This window comes from Tauraco erythrolophus, chromosome 1 (assembly GCF_009769465.1).
Source record: "Tauraco erythrolophus isolate bTauEry1 chromosome 1, bTauEry1.pri, whole genome shotgun sequence".
Lineage (NCBI taxonomy): Eukaryota > Metazoa > Chordata > Aves > Musophagiformes > Musophagidae > Tauraco > Tauraco erythrolophus.
The window spans coordinates 106,212,906-106,236,231 of NC_141465.1; the positions used below are offsets into that span (position 1 = coordinate 106,212,906).

Genomic DNA, 23,326 nt, shown 5'->3' on the forward strand with positions numbered 1-23,326 from the left:
GCGGCAGTGAACAACATGGATGAACTGACCTGTACTCCCCCATTCCCTGTCTCCCTGCGCCGCTGGGGGGAAGGCAGAGCCAGGAACGAAAGGAAAATAGGGGGTGGGGAGGTGTTGTTTTAAGATCGGGCCTTGTTTTCTCTTTTCTCCTCTCAAGTAACCGGTTTCGTTCCCTTTTGTCTTTTGTTAAGTAACTGTTAATAAATTGTTTTGTTTTTATGAAGAAAGCCTGAGTCATGTTTTGCCCGAGACCATGTTTGGTGGGTGCTCCCTTTCGGTTCTTGTCTCGACCCTCAGTCCAAAAAAACCACGACAATGTGCTGTGCTGCAAAGCAATGAGTATGGATATCTCCTTATAACCAGCTAAAAAATAGTTCTCAATGTTCCTTCAGACTAAAGGCTGCTCTAGAGCTGGTGGCCATCCTTCTTTGAGAAGGACGTTGGACTAGATGACCAAGTGACCTCCAGACATCTCTTCCGAGTAGCTTTTCTACGAAGTTATATGGGCCTGGTGTATTCAGGCCTACACCACAGAGCATCCTTCTAATCTCTTCATGAGATCTGCTCTGTTCTTGAGTGGAACCAGAAGCCAGTATTTATGTTTTTCATGGTTTTTCTATGTTAGTCTGAGTTGGTTCAACAATTCCCCACGCCATGGGCTGCGTCTCTATCTATTTACATTGTTAAGGGTCCAGCACACCCTCTGTGCCATGCAAAAAACAGTGTCTCAAGAGACTGCAACTGTTCTTCCACTGCTCTTAATTATACGGAGGCCTTATATAAAGAAATATCTCACCCACTTAAGGAAAACTAAGTGTGAACTTAAAGCTGAGCATATATATAAGTGGTTTTGAGAACACAGATAGTAGAGAAAACAGCAAGTATTGATTTTAACCAGATCAAGGCTCTTGTTCTGTGAGCAGCAAAAGCCTTTCTGATTTGTGACAATCCATTGAATTTATACAAACTTATGACATGTTGGAGCTGTTAGGAAGTGTGATGGTGGACTGCTACTAATAGAAGGAGACAAGGATGTGAGCTTGAGTGTGAGGTTCCAGTTATCTCCACTTCTTCACTGCTAGCTCCTTTCCTGCCTTAGCTCCAAATAACTCTCTCTGAAGCAAACCTACCAGAGAGAGAAAGAGCTGTCAGCAGGGTAAACAGCGGCACTGATGGTTCCTCATCCTCTTTTACTTTGTAGTAGAAACAGCCTACGAGGTCAACACTGGTAAGGGAAGCCTAGAGCTCCTTGGGCTAAGAGATAACACAGAGGCCGTACCCAGAAACTGCAAGGAGCAGTGGAAGGGAAGGAGAAAGGGATGGATAATACCAGTGTGGTAGGTGTGCTAGGAAGAAAGCACCCCAGGGGTGTCCAGCTTTGGGGGGCTCTAGTGCACGGTGTTGTGTTGAATACTGGTACAACTAGAACAGCTGCATCATCAGTAATGCAACGAAAAGGTCCAGAATAGGAGATTTATACATAATTTATCCTTTTCACCTGAGAAATTAATTTCAGAACAGAATGAAATAACTGAATGTAATTGAACAGACATCCAGCTTAATACTTGTCTTTATAATATCTGATAACTGTATTTTTTTTTGAGAACATGGTGTTGGATTCTCAGTTGAGTCATCCGTTGTGGAAGTATCTAATAGATTTCCAACCACTGAGATTTATTTCTTTTCATTAAAAGTCCACATTATTATTTATATGGTCAAGAACATAAGTAATGTTGGAAAAAATAAGTATTAAAGCTAAGAAAAAATAGTCAAGTCAATAATCACAGAAGAAAAGAAAAATATGTAGTACATATTAAAAATGAAAACAATTGTTATAAATATAATGGCCTTAAATGTTTGCTTTTATGTGACAGATGTTTTTAACAAAATGTCTGTGTTGGCAGTTTGAGCACACTTATGATTTTAATTTGTGTAATATTCCCTTTTAGTATTGATGTCTATTTACAACATCTGTGAAGGGTCTGTAACCTGAATGTGACAGGGAAAAACTAACAGACTGCTATTGGAATCTTTCCACTGGGTCCATGTAACAGACTATTAACAAAAATCTTAAATAGCTATTCTAATCATCAACAGCAATCTTACCCAAATTATATCAGACCCAAAGGACCCGATTAACTTTAAAATGCCTTACAGACCTGAAACATAAATTTTGCTCCTCCTGCCTTCCTCTGTAGAGTTGAAATCGGATCATATCACAGGCATCGCTTTTAGCTAGGCACATGCAAAATCAATATGCAAGGCAGGCTGCAGGCATGCAGGCAGGGTTCCGCTTTCACAACAAGGAAAGTACATTTCTGAGCGTTGAAATTAAATGTAGTCCTCCCTTTTTTTTTTTTTTCTTTTTTCTTCCCCCCTGTTGCTCTTCTATAAATCTTCAAGTGGAATTCCCATTCCATAACAACTCTTTTAACCAGCTGGAACTTGGACAACATCCTGGCACAGGAAGGCACTAATATGTCAATGAAGTGCTGCCATTAAAGTGATACCACTGATAGAGGTAAATACAGGATTTCTGCTTGAGGAAAGCCAAGTCTTACTTACCAAGATGGTTGCAGAGCACAGCAAAGTATGAATGAGGGAACACAAGATGTCCTTTGCTGTTAGCTGCTTAATAGTTGCACCAAAATTTGAAATGTTAACTATTATTGTTATGTCCCAGAGGTCTTTTCCACAGAGTTCTTGCTTGTTCACGCCTTCTAAATCAGGAGCCAAGATTCCCCCCACCTTTTGCCACTTTGGCCGTCTCTTCCCCTCCCCTCCCACACATACCCTTTGTTTGACCCCATCTATACTACAATAACTATTTAATTAACAACAGTTGTTAAATTTGTTTATGGCCTGACCTTATAACACAGTTTGGCTGGCCAGTTAAAATGGAGCCAAACTGTTTTATGTCTAGGTTAAGAAAAAACCTAGGTAGAGCTAAAGAACTTTTTTCTAATAAAAACTAAAAACCAAAATACAACAAAAAAAAGTCATTCCATTTCTATCACCCTTTGGCCTCATTCACTGTGGCCGTCCAAGCTGCATTATAACCAAGTCCTTGACAACGCAGCCCAACAGCCATTGCTAAAGTTCGCTATTTCTAATAGCTTGGAGGAGAAAGGGGGACAGTCCTTTGAAAGCTTTTATTTAAGGCAAAGCTTTTTATTTAAGGTAAAAAGCTCTCTTCGTCTCTACCTCTGTTTTCCTTGGCATTTGGAAGTTGGGTCCAGTTTCTGGCAAGAGAACCCCAGGGTCTTTGCCAAATGTGGGTCTCCGCTGGGTACAGCTGCTTCCTTCTGAGCCGCTGATGTGGTCCCATGGGAAGGAAATTTCTAGAGTTCCCTGCAGTTAGTTTTCCCTTCTCTCTCACTAGACACGTTTTACTTTCCTTTTTCTTTCTGTATCTTTTTATCCTCCTTAGCCAAATTCTCCCTTGTTTCTTGTGGTTTTATTTCCAATTATTTATTCCTTCCTTTGCTTTTTGTCCCTCAGGATTTTCGCATTAACTCACTTAAAAGTAGAGCATAACAGTCTCAGTTTAACAAAGAAAAGGGTGTTAGCTTTTGTTTACCATTCTACTTCTAAGTGCATTGAATGTGAGAATCCTGCAGGGCAGAACTAAGACATCCTCCTAAGGATTGATACTGTTCTAGATGTGTTCTGCATAATTCACAATTTACATATTGCACAAATAAAACCAGAGGTGTTTTCCATATTACTTGAGTTTTCTTCTTTTTTCAGAAACATTCAGATAATGGGTTTACGGCTTTAGTATCTTTAGTACCTCAGTGGAAATACCTTTCTCTGAGTCCCTTCTGTTGCTTAAGCAAAGCTGGCTTGGAAAGTTTTATTTCATCTCTGTGAAGAAAAATGTGACTGCAGACGGGTCTGGAGCCAGACCATGGCAGATTCCAAGTGTATTTGCACGTCAGAGAAGAGAAGAAGCAACGCCCCACTGAGTGTGAATGGAAGAAGCCAGAGGAACTCACCTGCTTGCCCTCTGGAGGGAGGTTGGTTATCGATAGTAGGGACAACTGCTCTCTGTTGTGCCAATGTCACTGCTGATAGAAGAGGACTCAGTACTGCTGTGCACACTGTCTCTGGGACAAAGCCAGTACAGGTGATCAGAGATTCATTAGCCCTTTTCATGCATGCATATCCTGGCCAAACTGGCATTAAAAAAAAAAAAAAAAAAAAAAAAAAAAGTGAGCATGGGTGAACAAACAGACAAACACTCCATGCTGCGGATTTCAGAATCTTACAGTAACATCTTCAGACATACACTGAAGAAAACTAGGTACACTCACTCCCAAGCAGCCCACTTCTATCTGTGCAACTGAGCTCGAAACGGGCTTCCTGTGAGACTTCATCCACTTCCCAGTCATGTTTGCGGTTGAGCTAGCGCAGCCGTGGAAGCGCTATCAGACTATGCCCTCATTCCGACTTCACCCCAACAGAGCGAGAAGGCACAAAACTTAATTTCGTAGTGTATTCTTTGTTTATCCAAATGTGAAAAAGATTTCAGCTTGAAATCGGTCGTATTTTCGGATACTGGCTCAGCCTGTTTCTTACTTTATTCAAACTGACTTATTTCATGTTCTGTTAGTGTCCTTTTGAACTAGCTGTTCTCCTGCTCTCTTTGTGTAATGAGCTGTACATGTTCCAAAACAGTTGAGTGCAGTTAAATCATAAAACAATGGATCTCTGCTGAACCTGAGTGTCAAGAAAAAATTAAAAACATATTTCGGAGAAAGGTTAAGGAATCACGTCAGTCACTAGTCTGGGTACATTCAGAAGACTTGGGAATACTAAGAAACCTTCTGAGTTCAACTGGTGATGCATGGCTTTTCTACAGAACTTTGTGTTCAAAAAGTTTTAGTCCTCTGTTCAACTTGCTTATGATGTACGTAGCAGAATCAGTTCCCTCACCCAAAATGAAATCTTGAACTGAACTCTTCTGTGTTTCTTGAATTAAATTGTTCAAGATAAACACAAGTTTTAGACTGATATTCACCTACTCACAAAAAGTTTTAATGGAACTGAATGAAAATTTATTGTATTCTTTGCAATATTTTTCTACGTTATCTATTGCAATATTAAAGCAGACAAACCACTATATTAAATACATATGTTCCCTGATTGTTACTACTTTTAGCCTGGCTTCCCATAACTCCTGCAATGGGGCAGTCTGTCCTCCTCTCCTGACCTCCATGGCCAGTTTCAATTAGATTAGAAAGAGTAAGGCTCAAACTGCACTATTATCTGAGGTTCCTAACTTGAACAAACATTTCAGGGAACTGGAGAAGAAACCCTCCTAGAGCAAAGCTTCCCGCTACAGTCAGTGGAGACAGCTAAATGCCTTTGGATATCTCTGAAGGCAGACCTCATCTGTGAAAATTAGATGCCTAGTCTTAGCAAGGCATTGATGATCTTCTGTTGCTTGTGGTAGGGATGGAAACACTACAAGAAGACTGGCTCACTAGCTTTCTTGAATTTAGGCTCAAGCTAGGTCCCTGTGTCAAGCAGGCTTGATCCCATCTTAGGCATCAATAGATTAATGAAGATCTTGTGGGGGACAGAGATCCTCAGACAATTTGCCTGCACTGAGCTCAGCTATCGCATGGTCTGGCTGGCTGTGTCCAGGAGGCCAGCTAACACACCCACAGCTCTAGATAAGCTGCAGCATATGATGAATCTCAGCTGACTGAAATGACAAAGAGGACCTGGGCAGGGGAGCTGGAGTTATGATGGGGGAGACTGAAGAACAAAGATAGAAATCCATAAGAAACAATTTGTTCCTTTCAGAATTTGTTTGCATTCATTAGTTCTGCTGGTCACAAAACAACTCATTTAAGTATGTCAGTTGCTTTTGTTTACTTTTGTAAATGCCAAATACTTTCCAAATTCAACTGCTGGAGTACTGGTTAAGCCTGTCCTTACCATACCAATTGCTCTTCCAGGACATCAAACGCAAATCCTGTGTTGTAGGAATACATCTTTCATGGGAGGATTTGCTGATATTGCAGTCCAAATGCCTAACTCTTACAGAAACAACCATTGCACTGACTCTTGCTTACATTTTTAATCTTTCTTTGGCCCCTGGCCATTTTCTAAATAAATGAAACATGCCTGTATTGTTCCGTCCAGCAGACAGATGATAAAAAGTCTGTTTCAGACTATAGGCAAGTCAGTCTTCAGCCAGTCACTTCTAAAGATATGGAACAAGTACAGCAGTCTTTAATACTACCCTTTCACATTTTAAATCAATTTACAGTCTTTCTTTGTAATCGGTTTGGTTTCTTCCCAAATCCAGTACAGGGGATGCTTTATTGCCAATTCTTCATTTCTGGTATGATGTTCTTGATAAGGCTTATGTCAAAGACAACACTTCTTGATCTGTACAGAATTTTTGATATAGCATCTCACACAGGCCCTTTGTTTAAATAAAGCTATGGACAGTACATGTACCTTAACAAGTCATTTTTCTAATGATCTGCTTTGAAGCTCACAAAATACTGTTAATGATGTTTCAAATAACAAGGACCCTTTGCCTTCTAGAATTCCCCTTGAGAACATACTTGGCTGAAATAGATTTTCATGTATATTAACAATATAATCTCTTTGCAGTACTCACAAAATCATAGACTTACTTGCATTAGTGAAGACACAACACTTCATAAGCCAATATATAATTCAACTGAGAATTCTGATTTTCAGTTTGGTTTAAAAGTAACCTTAGGATATAGCTAGTTTCAACATAATTAACATGTGCAGCAAGCTAAGAATTCACCAAATAGCTAGTCACCAGTAAGATTAATTTTTCACATTAATTCAGAAGACTTTTAGAAGATAAATGAAAAACTTTTGTGAAATGAAAAGTTTTATATAGCATGGGAGCTGAAACCATTAACTCAGAAGCAACTGAAAATCTTGAACTCTTAGGTATAAAAAAAAAATCTTATGACATACCTGCAATATTTCCACAGAAAAAAAACCCTCCTTTTTCCACCTCAAAATTTTGAATTGTCAGAAAAAGAAAAAAACAGGGTCAGTTTTCAAGAATTCCTTCATGTCTGGCTGTCTGTTTGGAGCCGTGGCAATATCTTTGCCGAGGCTGTCAGTTCTAGGCTAATGCCCACCGTGCACGCACCAGTACCCACACTCCCCTGCAGTTGTTATACAGTCTATTTGCACACATTACAGATGCAGACGTACAGTATGTTTTCTGCATGTGCAATAAGCCCTGTACTTCCAGAAATGTCAGGCTCACAGTGCATGAACCGGCCATCTCTGTGCAATCTTCATCCACAACTCCTAGAAATAGATGAGCCTTGTAAGAATTATTTGACTGTTGACCTCTCGTGCCTGCTTGCAATAGATCTATTTGGCAAAAATCCTCCCTGGCCACATTTTGAGCCATACTGAAGCATGGCTGTGTCTATATTGGTAAATAAATCAGACCAGGGTACCTTCTATGGCCCCAAGGGAAGAAGCATGACGCTGATGCTGTACTCTTTCCCCAAAATAAGGTGGCCCTGTTCACACTGCTTATTTGGAACAGTCATGTTGTCCCTTACGTTGTGCTGGGGCAGTGTCTGAGAGCTTACTAGTTGGCACAGGACTGTGCCAGGACTTGCTACCAGCTAGAAAATACAGATAATTTCTGGACAGTGTTTGAGGTTGTGCTCTAACCCTGTTTATTTTACTTCTTCTGATGTCATTCATGGTTACAGTAAAGCAGCCACAACCAGTAATTAAAGAAGAAGCAGGCGAAGCAGTCTACGTCTCCTGGGGGACTGAGCCACTCTAACAGTAGAAGTACTGGATCCTGGTCTCAGAATATCATGGAACCAAATAAGGAACCGATAACTTGTTTTAAATACATTTCTTTGTCTGCGAGGGCAGTGTTTGTGTTCTGCTTTACGTTAGGCTCCTTGCATTTAAAACTCAGGTGTCTCAAACTGCTACATACCTGGTTGTTCTTTCTAAATCTGCTCATACAAGTGCTCTCTGCTTAGAGATCACCCTCCTTCCTCCTGTAAGCAGTGTTCTGTTCTCCCACAACCGCTACACAGCCCACATTTCTGGCCCTGTGGAGGTATTTTTGTGCATAACTACAGATGGGATACAAGTAAAGAGTAGGCAGATCACCCCTCCTAATATATTTGGCTTTTAAAAAAACAAAGACAAAAAGATTCACCAGTGAAGCCTGGTCTCTAATGAATTTGTGTCCTGTAGCTGATTGAACTATCCTTTGAATTGTGGCATGAGCTCAAGTTCTTCTTAGACATCAGATAATCTGTGCAGATACTAGCCATTTTACAAATGTTGTCAGTCATAGCTGGGAAGCCTTCAGCGATACTCACATCTAGTTTGACATAAAGAGTTCTCAGAAGGGATAAATCTTGCCTATGATGTTGATACTTCATTGCCCTGTGAGGACTGAACATAAAAATACTCATGGCTAGAGCACTTATAGCTTTTATTTCTGCATCTCACAATCCTCTTCTCACCCAGAAAGGTCACTAATACCGTCTAAGATACCTTAAGTTATCTGACAGATGCATACAGAGCTAGAGAACATGATAAAAGACCTACAGGAGACCAGTGCCCTGCTGGACCAGAAGTGAGTGGCCAGATGTTCCCACTCTTCAACCAAATCAAACCTGCATTCAATATATGGCATGGATTTTAAAGAGCTGTTGGGCTGTCCAGAGATGGGCATCTTTTTTAGGAGGAGCTGAATGTCAGCTCCTCTCCTCAGCTTAGCTGTATGTTTTCATAAAATATGAACCTGCATCTAAGGTGGCTGAAGTTAGTGACCACTTACTGAGGGAGGACTCAGACATATATACATCCATAAAACATGCTTCCCTAAACCTCGCTTCCTCAGGAGACTGAACTATAAACACCACTCAGAGCTTCCATAATTATTTTTCTGTTGCTGTTAGTTCCCTGTCCCATTCTATCCATGGTAGAGGACAGAGACTCTCTATGTGATCTAGAGGAGGACTGTTATGCTGGCCCCAGTGACAGAAATTCAGTGGGTCTGCTGGGGGGCTAATTTTGGGTTTGAAACACATAAATTACTATCTGCAACAATTCTTCTTGGCAGATTGGCATACAGTATTTGCTAGAAAAGAAACTGAGCCTATATGGAAGGATGTCTCTGAAGACAGCATCATAAACAGTTCTGTTCTTCAGGATCCCACCTGGAGGGTTTTCTGAAAGAGAATAAGCCTGTCAGTTTACACTTGTATGATTGAAAGCAGAAGTTAACTCTGTAAGTTTCATAATTAAACATGATGGACCTCTGTAACGATTTCTGAACATGAGATGCTGTCTTAGTTGTTGCTGGATATTAGAATTATGAATGTGTTGCTTTAGTAACAGGATTGCTATTAGTAAAAAGCAAGGAAGAAAAAACCGGCAGAAATTAAACCATTAAACACACAGTGGTTGTTCAGAGAGAATTCCTCAAAGGGAAAAAATGAGAACACAGAAGATCAAAGGGAATTATAGCTGTGTAAAGATGGATGAGGAGAAGTGACATTTTCTGGACTGTATAGATAGCATTCTAGGATAAATAGTACTGATTTGTCTCAGAAATCGAGACTTCTATTCCTCAACATCAAAGGGGCAAAGTCTGAGGTCCAATAGGCTGGCACATGGATTCTGAAACATTTTGGTGCGCACAAATGCACACAGATAGACATATGCATATTTTATATGGAAAAATATATATACTTTTTAAATTGTTGTGTCCATCTGCGTACTTATAGATATATATGTATCTGTACCCGTATGTATGAACTGTGGTAGAAAGGTATTGGTTTGGGGTTTTTCACCTTACGGATACTACATTTCTAACCATTGGTACTGTGGAAGGAAAGTGCAGCATTGAGACTGACAAAGTACCGGTGATTTATAATAACAGTAATACCATCGCGTGGCACTTACGAGGTTGACTGTAACATTCAAATTCAAGTCTTGTCTTCCTTCTGACAGATCTGGACATTTTGTTTGCATAGAGGGTTTTTCATGCTTTGATTTTCAGGTGAACGCTTATTTCCTGAGACTGTCCTGATGGGGCTGAGAAAATCATTGAAATCCACAGCACAGGAAGGCAGAGTTAATATGCCACTATAACACTTTGGATGCAACAACTTTTAACCTGAAAATGTTCAGAAAAGTCTCCATATGTTTGGAGGGGATTTTTTAAACATATGTTAGTGTCGTCTTTTTTTTTTTTTTTTTTTTTTTTGGCCAGTGTCTGAGTCATAATCTGGAGGATATTTTGCAGTAACTTACTTCTGTGGATGAGTGCATCATGCACATTAAACAAATGTTGCTACTGTTCACTTTAAGCCAGCTCACAATCTGTATACTCATTCAACTTTTTTTTTCTCCAAAGAGTATACATCATTCTGAGCAGCTTCTATAAACGGACCAAGTTCTGTTTGCTATAGCAACACACCTCCAATAAGTGAATTTTCTGGTCGATTAAAGAGAAGAAAAATAATATTTCTAAGATGCTGAACAAAAATTGGGAGATCCAGCATACACGAGTCAATATATATCTGCTTGTGCTAACCTCACAATAAGGTCCTGATCCATCTTTAGAGTGTGATGGATGCACAAAAGACAGGGGAAAAAAGTAAAAGATACTGATTAAAACTGTATGTAAACTGTGGCCTGTCCCAGTACAGAAAAAAAAGGTAATAGAGAAAGATTCTTACCTGCTTATCTGAGGTATCTGCAATTTGGATATCTACCTCTAGATAGATGGGCTAACTTTCAGATGAACTTAAAAAGTTCACCACACAAAGTAGGTGGGATGAATGCTACTCTGTTTCTCTCCATTAACTATAAAATGACACTAAATAATCAGCTCGAAGCTAGATGCTTACAGTGTAGAATTAGGCAACATGAATCCCATGGTGTCTGTGGGGGTGCCTGTATGTCCCCATGTAATTCTGATTTCTTTCCTTTTTTCTCTCTTACTCATATTTGACCTGACATATAAGAAAACTTTGGAACCCAGTGGGTTATTTCTGTAAAGGCAAAAAATGATAATTGTTACCTATAGAATCATAGAATCATAGAATGGTTAGGGTTGGAAGGGACCTTAAACATCATCTAGTTCCAACCCCCCTGCCATGGGCAGGGAAACCCTCCACTACACCAGGTTGCCCAAAGCCTCATCCAACCTGGCCTTGAACACTTCCAGGGATGGGGCATCCACAACTTCTCTGGGCAACCTGTTCCACTGCCTCACTGCCCTCAATGTAAAAAATTTCTTCCTTATATCTAATCTAAATCTCCCCTCCTTCAGTTTAAATCCATTGCTTCTTATAGGTGTGACGCAACCTTGCTTAGTGCAAAGGACAAAGAGCTCGGAGCTAGTTAGAATCTTTTTCATCATTGCTTGAATGCTTTTAAATGAATTCTGTTGTTTTCCTTAAAATGGACCATTTTCAATAAGAGAAGTACTTGCTTAGATGAATACTGTCATGAAGAACTATTTTAAATAATAATTTTTCAACTCAAAAAACTGACTTGGAATTTCAGTTAGAAATTCATAGTTTTGAGAGTTGGTTTATAGATTTGTAATGCCTGGATGTGTACTTTCTGGTCAACGCCATCTCTGTGTTAGGGCTCCATATGTTCTTTCGAGTCACAGCAGAACATTCTAAGGTCACTAGGATTTAAACATAGAGATTAACCAGCTCTTGAGTACTTTTGAATTAAAAAAATTGAGATCAGGAAACTGTTCTGTAAGGCAAGCAAACCTATTCTGGAGGACAAGACAACTGCACACCTGGGCCTTTTCCCTCCAATGTGCCAGCACGTGTGTGTTTCGTGTGACAAAAATGGCAATTATTCCTGCCACAGAATGAGGCTGTGCCAAGGCACGTGTGACGAGATGATCCCATTACTTGAACTGGAGGAGGCAAATACCACATTTCAGCCAAATCAGGGAGTATTTTTGGTGACACGGTAAGGAAGCACTAAGATTTGCTTTGGTGGGTCAAAGCCCAGATACTTCATCGCTGGTTTATGTTCTGTTAAGTATGCTAAGAACATACCATTTGTCATTTAAATGAGCTTATTTTAATGTATAATGAAGCATGATTCATGTTTCCTTATACAGTTTTATTAGGCTTCTCAGTTTTCATATTTATCTGGTTTTCTTTTTGTGTGTGTGCATCCACCATTAGTTGTGAGGGTAAAGGGGTGTGATTCTTGTCTAACAGGAAGAAAAATAAGTGGGGGAAAAAAAAGACCAAATAAAATACTTTCAATTTGTTTCAATGCTACATCTATTTTGTTTTGAATAAAATCAAACAAAACAATAATATGACCCATGATGAACAGAGTATTTCAAGCTAGATAACTGAAAAGGAATCATAATTATCCTGGTACATCAGCTAAAGTTACATGTATGGATAGGGCTTTTACTGGGATGAAAAGTAACACTTGCATACATACAGCTGACCCTTAAATGTCAACGGATTTAAAGTTATGCATGTAAATGTGTAAACCACTGAAGCATAAAATGGATAAACTGGGCCCATAAATACAATCTGTTTGTTGAAACAGTGTAAAATGAAACATAATCATCAGTGGAAACATTTTTGTCTTTTAAATGACAACCTTGACTTAACAATGAATCATGCTTCTTTCTAAACATTGTTTCCTTTCTTGCTCCCAGCAAGATTTAAACGTTGCTTCACTTCAAAGCTTGTGTAGGGGAGGAGGAAAGGGTAAATTCCCCAGCTGAAGGTGGATGAAGGTAGCGTTTCTTTGGCAGCGGAAAGCAAGTCATCTTTGTCTGGCAAAAGGGGATGCTTGCATTTGCACAGCCATTTGGGTTACGGGAAGCAGGCCCGGCAGAAAGGAATGAACGGACGGCGTGCAGGTGAAGGCTGAACACACATTGAATGGCTCCGAAATGCGCGAAGCGATCGTCCGCAGATAGGATGCAGTCCCATACTGCATGTGTTCAGCCCTCTGGACATGGTGAGTCATACGGAGCCAAGTGAGAATACCCATGTGTGTAAAATTAAGACTCGAATATTTACAATGATATCACCACAGCAGTTCAGGTCAGTCTAGAGTTTTAAAGCCTGTCGTTTTCTTTCTGGGAGATATCACTAAGGTTTAAAAGCGTTGGCAAGTCTGGAGGGAACGTATTTAATTCTTAAGCAAATAAGATTTCAGTATCATCAGCTCTTGACAGAAATCCCTAATTAGTATATCTTTTGTTTATAATGGTATAGTATATCCTCTGTTTATAAAGACAGATAGTATATCTCAAGTGTCCATAAGTAACAACAGGAAGTTTTAAATATTTAATATGTATAAATTACTGCATTATTTTTATTCCAAAACTGATGTCATCCATTCAAGAGCCTTATTCAGGCCCATTTGAGAATTTCCGTTTGGGGCATTTTGACGCATCTGAGAAAAACATTTCTATCTGAAAGTTCCTGAAAAAAGGATGTTACAGATCCCAGGGCCAATATGCATCTAAAGGTTGTGGGAGACGCTCATAAATCAAAACAAATGAACAGCTGGAACGTTCATTCACTTCAGCTGACCTTAGGAGTGCTTGGCACCTCTGAAAATTAGCCTGCTTACCAGGTGCCTAAATAAGGATGGATCGGTGCTCTGAAAAATGTGAGCTTAATAAATCAGTTTTGCAAACGTACAGCAATGTTTGCTGTAACGTTTCCATCACACGTCACGGTCGGAGAGGAAACAGGATGTCTGGAGCAACTGCAGGTTATGCCTGTAGACCTGATCCTGACACACATCATGTCCGGAGGCTCCAGGGTTGGACTCCCAGATTCCCCAGAGCTTTGTCAAGCTCAGCAGTGTACAACAGCCTGCGACTCGTTGCCATTTTCAGATCTAGAGGCCAAATCAATGCTGTTATTTATGGAGAACCTTTTCTCTGTATGGAAGGTTTTCCTTCCAGGAAGGTTTCAAACATGGCCACCAGCTCGGTTCTGCTCTCCCAGTGCTCTTGTACCAATTACAGTGGAATAGCTGGGAGCCTCTTTCTCTCTTCTCTAGCACAAGTACTGAGGAGGGTTTTATGAGACCTTTCAGTCAATGTTGCAATCCAGGCACACGCTATGGCAACTTGCAATCACTTTGAAAGCAACTGATTTCAGTGGGGACTTCTTCAAAACACATGGTGTGGTCTTTGGCACTTAGATCCTGCCCTACTTCAGGCAGGGAAAAAATCAGGAAAATTAAAATAAAACAAATTTAGATTAATGTAATCTCAGAGTTATGAATGTATATGCTCAGACTTCAGGAATTGGTTTTTTTTTTTTTTCCAGTCTTACATCAACTCAGCTGTTTGACATATGTTGGCCTTGGTTAGTTCTGCTCTGTTTTGGGGCATAAATGTTAGTATGTTTTTAGAATTTGCTTCATATCTTTGAGAATTATGACTGATGCCTATACTTTAATATTTTTGATAACATATAATGTTTGTCTCCAAAATCTTAGGGTAGTGGCCACCAACCCATTCTTGTGTTGGTGAAGCTAATTTTATTTACATATGTAAATGTGTATGAAAATACGCATCAGTGTGGATCTTATTTTGTGACTGTGGCTCCTTGGTGCAATCTGAATATAGGACGTATTTAACAGGATCATATTATACACCGGGGGGGATGACTGTTATGAGGAGACTCTGGCTCTGCACGTGCCCAGCCTTGGAGGACCAAAGTTCCAAAGAACAGCAGAGGCTGGCAGGTGGCTCTGGAGAGGGTCTAGTCCAGCTCTCTGCTCAGGGCTGGGCCAGCTACAGTGGGTGCTCAGGGTAGTGTCCAGTTGGGTTTTAAACATCTCCATGGATGGAGACTCCACAGTCATAGAATCATAGAATGGTTAGGGTTGGAAGGAACCTCAAAGATCATCTAGTTCCAAACTCCCTGCCATGGGCAGGGACACCTGCCACTAGACCAGGTTGCTCAAAGCCTCATCCAACCTGGTCTTGAACACTTCCAGGGATGGGGCATCCACAACTTCTGTGGGCGACCTGTTCCAGTGCCTCACCACCCTCAGAGTGAAGAATTTCTTCCTTATATCTAATCTAAATCTCCTCTCTTTCGGTTTAAAGCCAGTAGTCCTTGTCTTATCACTAAGAACAGAACAACCTGCTCCAGTGTTCAACCACCCTCACACTAAAGATGTTTTTTCTTATGTTTAAATAGAATTTTCTGCATTTCAGTTCGTGCCCTTTGCCTCGAGCCCTGTCAGTGGGCACCACTAAGAAGAGCCTGGTCCCATGCTCTTTACTCCCCCCATGAGGTATTTATGTACATGGATTTAGATGCATCTCCCTGAGCCTTTCCTTCTCCAGCCTCAGCTTTTGGCCTTTCCTCATATCGGACGTTCAAACCTGTTAATCACCTCCACGGCCTCGCATTTCTGCCATTAAGCCAAAACTCATGGCACCTAACCGAAGCTGTGCCCCTCTGAAGACAAAGCTTTCGGCAGAGGCACTGCCTCCTGCCAGGGGCTGGCGGCGATGGGGCAGCGGCAGGCACCGCTCAGCTACGGCCGCCCCAGCGTCTGCCACGGACCCTAACAGAACGTCCACCTCCCGTCCCGCGGTCGGAAAGGGTTAACAGGAAGCCTTTGCCTGCCGGACCTCAGCGTGTGAGAGGGAAGACATGTTTGGGAAGGCAGCCCTGCCGCCCGTCCGCTGCTGGGCCGCGGGCGGGGACACAGACTCTGAGGGACTCCGGGGCGCCGCCTCTCCCCCTACACGCCCAACGGCCCGTGAGGGCTGAGGAGCGGCGCTGTGCCGCCCGCAGCGGCTCGTACCATTCCCCGCCCGTGAGGGGGGAGCAGAGGGGCAGCGACCGCGCAGCCCGCACCCGCCTCAGCATTCCGCTGCCGCCCGCCCCCCTCTCCCGCCCGCGGGGTGGCGCCGTCCCGCCGCCATGCGCGGGGCTGCGGAGCGCGCGGCCGCCGGGCGGGAGCTCGCGGCGCCTCTTCCCGCCTCTCCTCCCGCCTCGCTCGGCCCCGCCCCCGCCGCCATGTTGCGGCGGCGGCGGGAGCGGCGGCGGCAGCGCGGGCGGCGGCCGCCGGGGCGTTCGGAGCATGCACGGCGCGAAGCAGCGTCCTGCGGACGCGCACCCTGGCCAGTGGGTGCTCATTGCACCAGGTAACTCGGCGGGGCTCTGAGGCGGGGCAGGCTCTGCCGGAGCGCCGATCTCTCGCCCTCCACCGCGCCCCGCTGACTGGCCCCGGCGGTGCTTGTCCGCATCGTGGCCGGGCCGGGCTGTCGCTCGGGCAAGAGACGGGTGCCTTTCTCCGAGAGCTAGGGCAGGTCTCTGGGCTGCTGCGTGCAGCCGGCCCCGGTGTGTGGTAAGGACGTTTTGAGACACAGCCTTTACACAAGGCCCTACAGAGTACCCCCCTTCTCCTCTCCAGGGGCCCTGTTTCCCTCATTGCATCCATGCGTTTTGGTTTTGTGTGTCATTAGGGTTTTCCAAAGGTCAGCTAGCCCCTGATTTGCAAACAGTTGTGATCCTTGAGAGGAGGAGCTGTAGAAGAGATCTAGTCACTGAGGTCCCTGATGGAGACTCGCTGACGTCTCTCTGCTGCTGGCAGCCCACCTTGCCTCCGTTGTCTTTGTCCGTTACTGCATTTTTTTGAAGGAAATGGTTTAGTGCCCTAAGCCTTAGCTTTAAAAAAAACTCCTTGGAAACCATAAGCCCTAAGTCAGAGTGAGATCTCCTCAGCTCTTCCTCTCTCTAGGCTGAAGAAGCAGACCTCCCCATGGCAGCTCTGCAGGTGCAATATACACAGGCCTTAAACACTGCATAGGCTTAGTTTTTGTCACAGCACTGAATAAATGGGAAGATGCCTGTTCCCCTTTACATTTATTTCTGGTTAGTATTAATTAGGCTTTAAAATTTTAAATGCACAGATTGTGGGAAGTTTTTGTGGTAAAGAGGATGAGTGAAACGTGCTTAAAGTTAAGACACTAATAAATGAGGAAGGAGGCATTTCGTAAGTGCTTTTTTGAATTTGATTTCCTAAGGAAATACAACTTCCACAATTATCTGTGAGTCAGCTTTGTGCTGTGCCTGTTTCTTACCCCGCCCAAAGCTTTTCAGTGTTAATTTCAACTAAGCCTGATAAAAATGAGGAGCTCTTTGGAGTAATCTTATGAGGGTTGTGAAAATGTCTGTGATGATGTGAGAAATGCTATAAATGGCATTGCTAAAGGAAAGGTATAGCAAGAGCTTTGTTCAGAAAAGGCTGAAAACGAGGCAGGGGTTCAGTCTTGAGACATGCATCTGTAAGAAACCACGCTTCTCTAGTTGCATGAGAAGCAGAACCAATTATTACGATTTCACCGATTCCTCTCTTCCTCTGGTTTTAACTTTTCAATTCCACCCTTTGGTATCTGACATGCTTGATGCCTAAGAAAGGAATTTATAAGTGAGGAATTCCTTTTTTTAATATTGATTCTACAGACTAGGATTTAAAGCTGAATCTTGTATCAGATGACTGCCTGTGCCAACAGATGTCCATACTGTGCAAATATTTACAAATATGCTTAACTTATGCATGAGTAGTCAGTTCTGTGCAGTAAGTTAAATTCTTCAGTAAGTGTTTGCAGGATTGGAGCCAGAGCTTGTAACTTTCATGAAGCCAGACAGTTTGTATTACCAATTATGCCAGCACAGCTCTGTCAAAATTTATATAGTACTCCAGACCTGTAAGAAAGTTTATTAAGCCTTAGTAGCACCTCAAAGCACATAGTGGTTCTAAAAAAAGGCTGTGGCTGATAATTTCAAAACTCCACACCTGATGAGACTTGCCAATTGTAGGAATAGGACTGCTGAAATTAAATAGATTTAATTGTTTTAGTTTGGATTTAACATTTTTTTCAGAAAAGAGATTTTTAAAGTTAATATCTGTCAGTTTTCAGAGTTTTACATTTCATAACTGCTTTGTTGAGTGGACTTCAGAAGTTCTTCGTTGGCCATTTAGCAGAATTTGTAGTAGGAAGACCTGAGTAGTTTTAGGAATGAAGATGGATGCAATTTGATTTATTTAAAAAATGCTTTTGCTTTGATTATATTAAATTTTATTCATATGGCAATCCATATCTTCATAACACCTGCGTGGCATTATGCTACGTACATGCATAAAAATGACTGGTGTAAGTAATTGCAGGATCTGATTCTGGCTGTGGGTTTAATATCATTGGTTAATAAGTCTACCAACACCTTGTAGGTATAAATAGCCTATTTATCTTCTTGTATGTGTGGCACTTACCCTGTGCATAGTGGGAGGAAGGAGCAAGGTGTGTTTTAATGCTATGCAAGAAGCTCCAAAACTTTTCTTGTAAAAAAGGCACTTTCTAAGGTTCTGATTTCAAGTGCTTGAGTTAGTTTGAACTACTCACCAGGATAGTCTGCCTCCTAGAACAGCTTGTAAGGTTAAGAAGGTTATAACCTTATAAGATTAATAATGTATACCATCCTACACAACCTCTTAGCATCTCCACTTGGATATATACCATTCGTCTTGCTTTGACTGTGACATCTTAAAAGTTCCTGTGTGGATTGAGATGGTGACTAGTTCTGTAAAGAGGCTAGATACCTTAGTCTAAAAAACAATGAGGTCTGTCAGAAGTATAGAAACAAAACAGTGAGAACTGGAACTTGTTTTCTTAGATATTGGTGTTTTTCAATCTTTTAGACTGTTAGAGCTTCAACAATAGCTTCCTAGAACAAGGCAGAGATGTGACTGTTCTCAACAACAGTGCATATGTTGCTCTGATTCCTTAGTTGTGTCGTTCTGAGAATTTGTCTGATTTTTGTACAAGTCTCTAACCATGGTTCTGCTGCTTATGTGACATGTAGAAACACTTAACTGTGTAAAAAGTACATGTAAGAAAAAAGCGAGATTCTTTCTTATTTGGACTTCAGCAACTGGCAACATTGGGTTGATATCTGGAACACAGCAGCTAAAAAGCAGGCAGATTTCATTTTCTAATTGCCATAGAAAGTGAGCAGAGTATGCTTGTCTGCTTTAGTATTGAAGGTTATAAAATTATTACCAATCTCCTTGTTTCAGTACACATTTATAGGCTGTGTTATGTTGCGTAGACAATAAATTGCTGCTTTGCTATGCAGAGCATGTTTGATGACTGAGGTAAATTTCAATTTTGTTTCTGATTTCTTGATTTTTATATTTATTTCAATGTTCTGGAAACAGCTCAGAAACAAGAAATCTCCTTTGTCAGGTAGAACTGACCATTTTCTTTGTTATAGTCATGACTATGGGTAGAGGAGTAATGCAGTTGGAGTGGTTGTTTTACCAGTGATGTGTTTTATGCCAGCCCTCTTGTACTGTTCTGGAGGGCCAGACTCGGTCACTTTCTGTTGCAAGTCATTAACTCTATCATTATATTTCCAGTACTGTAAAACTTTGATTGTCAGTGTCTATCTCGTGCCTACGCATCATAGGACAGAGCTACAAACTACACAGCTCAGCAGGTAATTTGGATGGATTATAGAGGGGTGTGAGAGTGGGAAGGAGGAGCGGAATTGCCTGAACTGGGAGGCAGAATTCATGTTCAGTCACCATGCCAGTCACCCTGTGCTTCATTTCAAGCAGTCTTTGCCTCCCCTCATGCTTTCCTATGGCAGTGAAAGAGCCTTGTTCACTGTTCTTATCAGTAGCAACCTGATGTCAGTCTTTGCTCTCACCAGCCCGTTGCCACACCAAGACACTCAAGCTGTTTGGCTTGGAACGGATACACAGGGGAAGTTCGAATAGGAAGGAGAAAAGAGAGCCTCAGACAATTGTAGAGTCATGGAATCATTTTGGTTGGAAGAGACCTTGAAGACCATGAAGTCCAGCCGTTAACCTAACACTATCAAGTCCACCACTAAAGCACATTCCTAGGTACCACATCTAACATGTCTTTTAAATACCCCAGAGATGATGACTCAACCACTTTCCTGGGCAGCCTTTCCAGTGCTTGAAAACCCTTTCAGTAAATAAATTTTTCCTAAAATTCATATATGACTTTTCAAAAAAATTCATTTTGGGGCTGGCTGGTAAGCAACTTCTAGGTAAGATAGCAAATTTTACCTTTAGAAATGGTAGCCTGCCCTTGTCCTGGTGAGAGCTCTTGTGATGATGTTTCTGCTGATGCTTGTATTTTTCCATGAAGGCAGGGTGATTTGATATGCCAATACAATCATCTTTTTATTTTGTTTTTATAAGTGTAATTGTTCCTTTGTTAGGGCTTGAAACTCCAAGGACCAGAAAAAGGGGGAAGCCTTGGCTTGGAAGCCAGGGGTAGAGGAGTTAGGAAGCATTGGTCTTGTGGAGAAGGTAGCATGAGGAGTGGGTGGTAACCACGTTAATCACTTCTGAAAGACTGGAAGCTGCTGGTTTACGTTGTGCAGCCTTATCATGGACGTTTAGAGGAAGGTTGAGAAATGGATGTGAAAAGAGAGGGAACACTGAACAAACAGGAAGAGGGTAGATGGAGGGATTAGTCATATGGAGGGAGGTGATGAGGACAGAAAACTTGGTGAGGACGAAAAACTTGGGCATGTGGGCAGGGGCAGAACTGTGCATGGTGAGCTTGAAATAGAGTCAACTCTTTGGGCAGTTTCTCCAGTTGCAGATTAACTATGCTGTGGATATACAGGCACCAGATTTGGCCTAGAGCAGACTCAGCTCAGCACTAACAGTTTATTAGTTCAAGTGCTGTGCCATGTTAACACATCTCTGCTATTTCCAGGACCGGCTTGGCAGTGCAGCTGCTTTCAGACAGTGTCTGAACTAATAAGTCCTGATGGGCCCAAGCTGGCTCTGTGCAGACCCGCTTGGGTGTTTCTGTGCTGTGCTCCACGTTCCAGGGGATTTTATTAGCTTGGCTGGAAATTCAGATCTGAACTTGCTTTGTGCAGGGTAGTTGACGTCGATGGTTAAGAAGACCTCCCGAATCTGGAGTTCCGAAGGAACCGTGATACAGAGACACCAAAGTGCTAAATAAGTCCTGAAGGACTCACATGGGCTTCATTGGTGGGTGGCTGAGTTTCCAGATTGTGCTTTTTTGCATTTCTCGTAGTAGTTGAATAATCAGGGATGTTATATTGCCCATGTATCAAACCTCTCCTTGAGAGATGTAGAGCTTCCTATGCAGGCTTCCTGTTGTATTGGTCTAGCTACTGAACAAATACAAGGAGAAAGAAGTAGCTCCTAAGGATTAAACCTGACCTTCTTACAACTAAAAAGTTGCTAGCGATGTGCTTTAGTGGAGGAGATTCTGCCTGTGTTTACTGAGTATTCATGTACATTTTTTTAAAATCCTACTAGCTGAACCAATGAGGGTTTTTTTATGTGCATATAGGATATTTCTACTTGCTTTTTGAGTTGGACCCATGGAACTAGCATTTTTAATGTTTTCTCTGAAAATCTTAAGAACTAGAACTTATTTTCTAGACAGAGAAATAAAACTTAGACCCCACCTAATTGTAGGGTTCTAAGGGCAGGGCTTTGGAAAACTCAAATACTGCAATAATGTCACTGTGTGTGACATAGATCTGACCTGGGCTCTCTGTAACAAATAAACCTTCTTATATAATGGCTTCAAACTGGTCTTACCAATAGCAACCAAAATCACACCAGCTGCTTAACAGGATGGATGTGAAGGGCAGTCTCTTTTCAGTACACTTTGTCAGGGATAGGTGTTATGTCAGAACTGGAACTATTTATATCCTTCACTGATTTTAGCAAAGAGGTCAGGAATTGAAGGCAGTTTTCTAAGTCTGGTGTTCCACTCTACACCTGAAGTTAAGACTGCTGTATTTAATTTGTTCTGTGTTTGTCTATATTAGGAAAAGAAGTAGGGGTTAGCTGCAAGCTGAAAATTATTTTCAACCTTTATTTTTCTGGACGAGACAAATTTAGATGACCACATTTTTTCAGTCTGCTGTTTTCTTAAACAGTAAATTGATTAGCTTTTTTATTGTTTTATGGCAACTGCCATATGAATAGCACTGGAAGGATTGCAAGGGGGGAGGGAAATTTAACAATCCTATTATTTTTAGAAATTACTTATTTAAAAATAAAAGGAGCAGTTTCACATTAGACTTGGCAAGTCATTTGAACAAATCTCATAGATGCCAAAAGTTAGATGGAGGCAGAAATAAATGGACTGTGATGCCAAACCATAGGGCATCAGCACACATTAAATTAACCCTTCTTTCTTTCAAATGAGACTAAGGAACTTTCGTCTCCGCGCAACAACAGAGGAAGCGTTTGACTTGAAAATTTTGGGTCATATTGAGAGAAGATGTCATAGCAAAAGAAGCTGTCAAATACTTACTGTGTAACAGTAGTTTGCTTTAAAATCAAGTAAGGTTGGTTTTGTTTTTTTTTTCCATTCTGGCACCTTGCACTTAAAAAATGTGTTGATACATGCTTTTATTTATCATTAGAAAACCAGTTCAATTTATCTGCTACAAAATAGGCCATGCTGTTGGGCTGTTAGGAAGCTTCATTCGGAAGTTGTAATGAATGATAAATTTGAGCAGGATACTTGGGCATTAATACCTCCAGAATAATTTAGATGAACTCGGGAGTAATGTGTACAATAAACAAATATGTATGTTTTTAACAGCTGACTTAAAACATCAGAAAATTACATAAAATATGTGTACATATTTGTATATTGTCTTAATAAGGTGAATGTGAATACACTTATTTTAGAAGTTAGCAGTCTGGGCATATTTTACTTAACCTCCCCCTAAATTGGCATTTGCGTCTCCTGAACAAAGCCTTTTGCCTGCAGGTAATTTGCACCATTTCTTATATGTCATCTCTTAAAAGGCATACTGAGCTCAGCTGTGTGTAAAGCAGATATAACTGGCAAGCTAAGGAGCCAGAAGGAAGCACAGCAAATAAAATAACTGAAAAGAGATGTTTTAATGTGTAACACCATCTCCTACTTCTGCTTTCTGCCATCTGGCTTGGAAGACACCAACTTATGCCAACTTAGGCCTCTCTGCACATGGGAATAGGGCTGATTCAGCCAGTAATACAGCTGCACCAGTGTTGACCCTGTAAATATTGAGAAGGGAAGTCTGAAATTTTTATCTTTTCAACTGATAACCTGTTCTTGAACTTCTCAAGATTGACCTCTCCTTCACTGAGCGCAAACCCCTGCATGATCTGCCTAGCATCTAGATTTCAGAAATGGATGAATTAGTACTGTCTGTTGCTGCCAGTGATCCCATGAATG

At 41.5% G+C, this 23,326-nt stretch overlaps 1 protein-coding gene across 4 annotated transcripts in view; it reads left to right on the forward strand.

Annotated features, from left to right (window-relative positions):
* Positions 1 to 16,131: 16,131 nt before the first annotated feature.
* RNASEH2B (ribonuclease H2 subunit B) overlaps positions 16,132 to 23,326 on the forward strand; it is a 45,637-nt gene continuing 38,442 nt past the window's right edge. For 3 of the 4 annotated variants that reach the window (XM_086620823.1, XM_086620807.1, XM_086620814.1), the window contains exon 1: positions 16,135 to 16,204. In XM_086620823.1, the coding sequence (XP_086476949.1) occupies positions 16,141 to 16,204 (64 nt within the window). In that variant the 5' untranslated portion in view covers positions 16,135 to 16,140. Of the gene's footprint in view, positions 16,205 to 23,326 lie in introns of all 4 variants that reach the window. The other variant, XM_086620832.1, reaches the window with a different exon arrangement.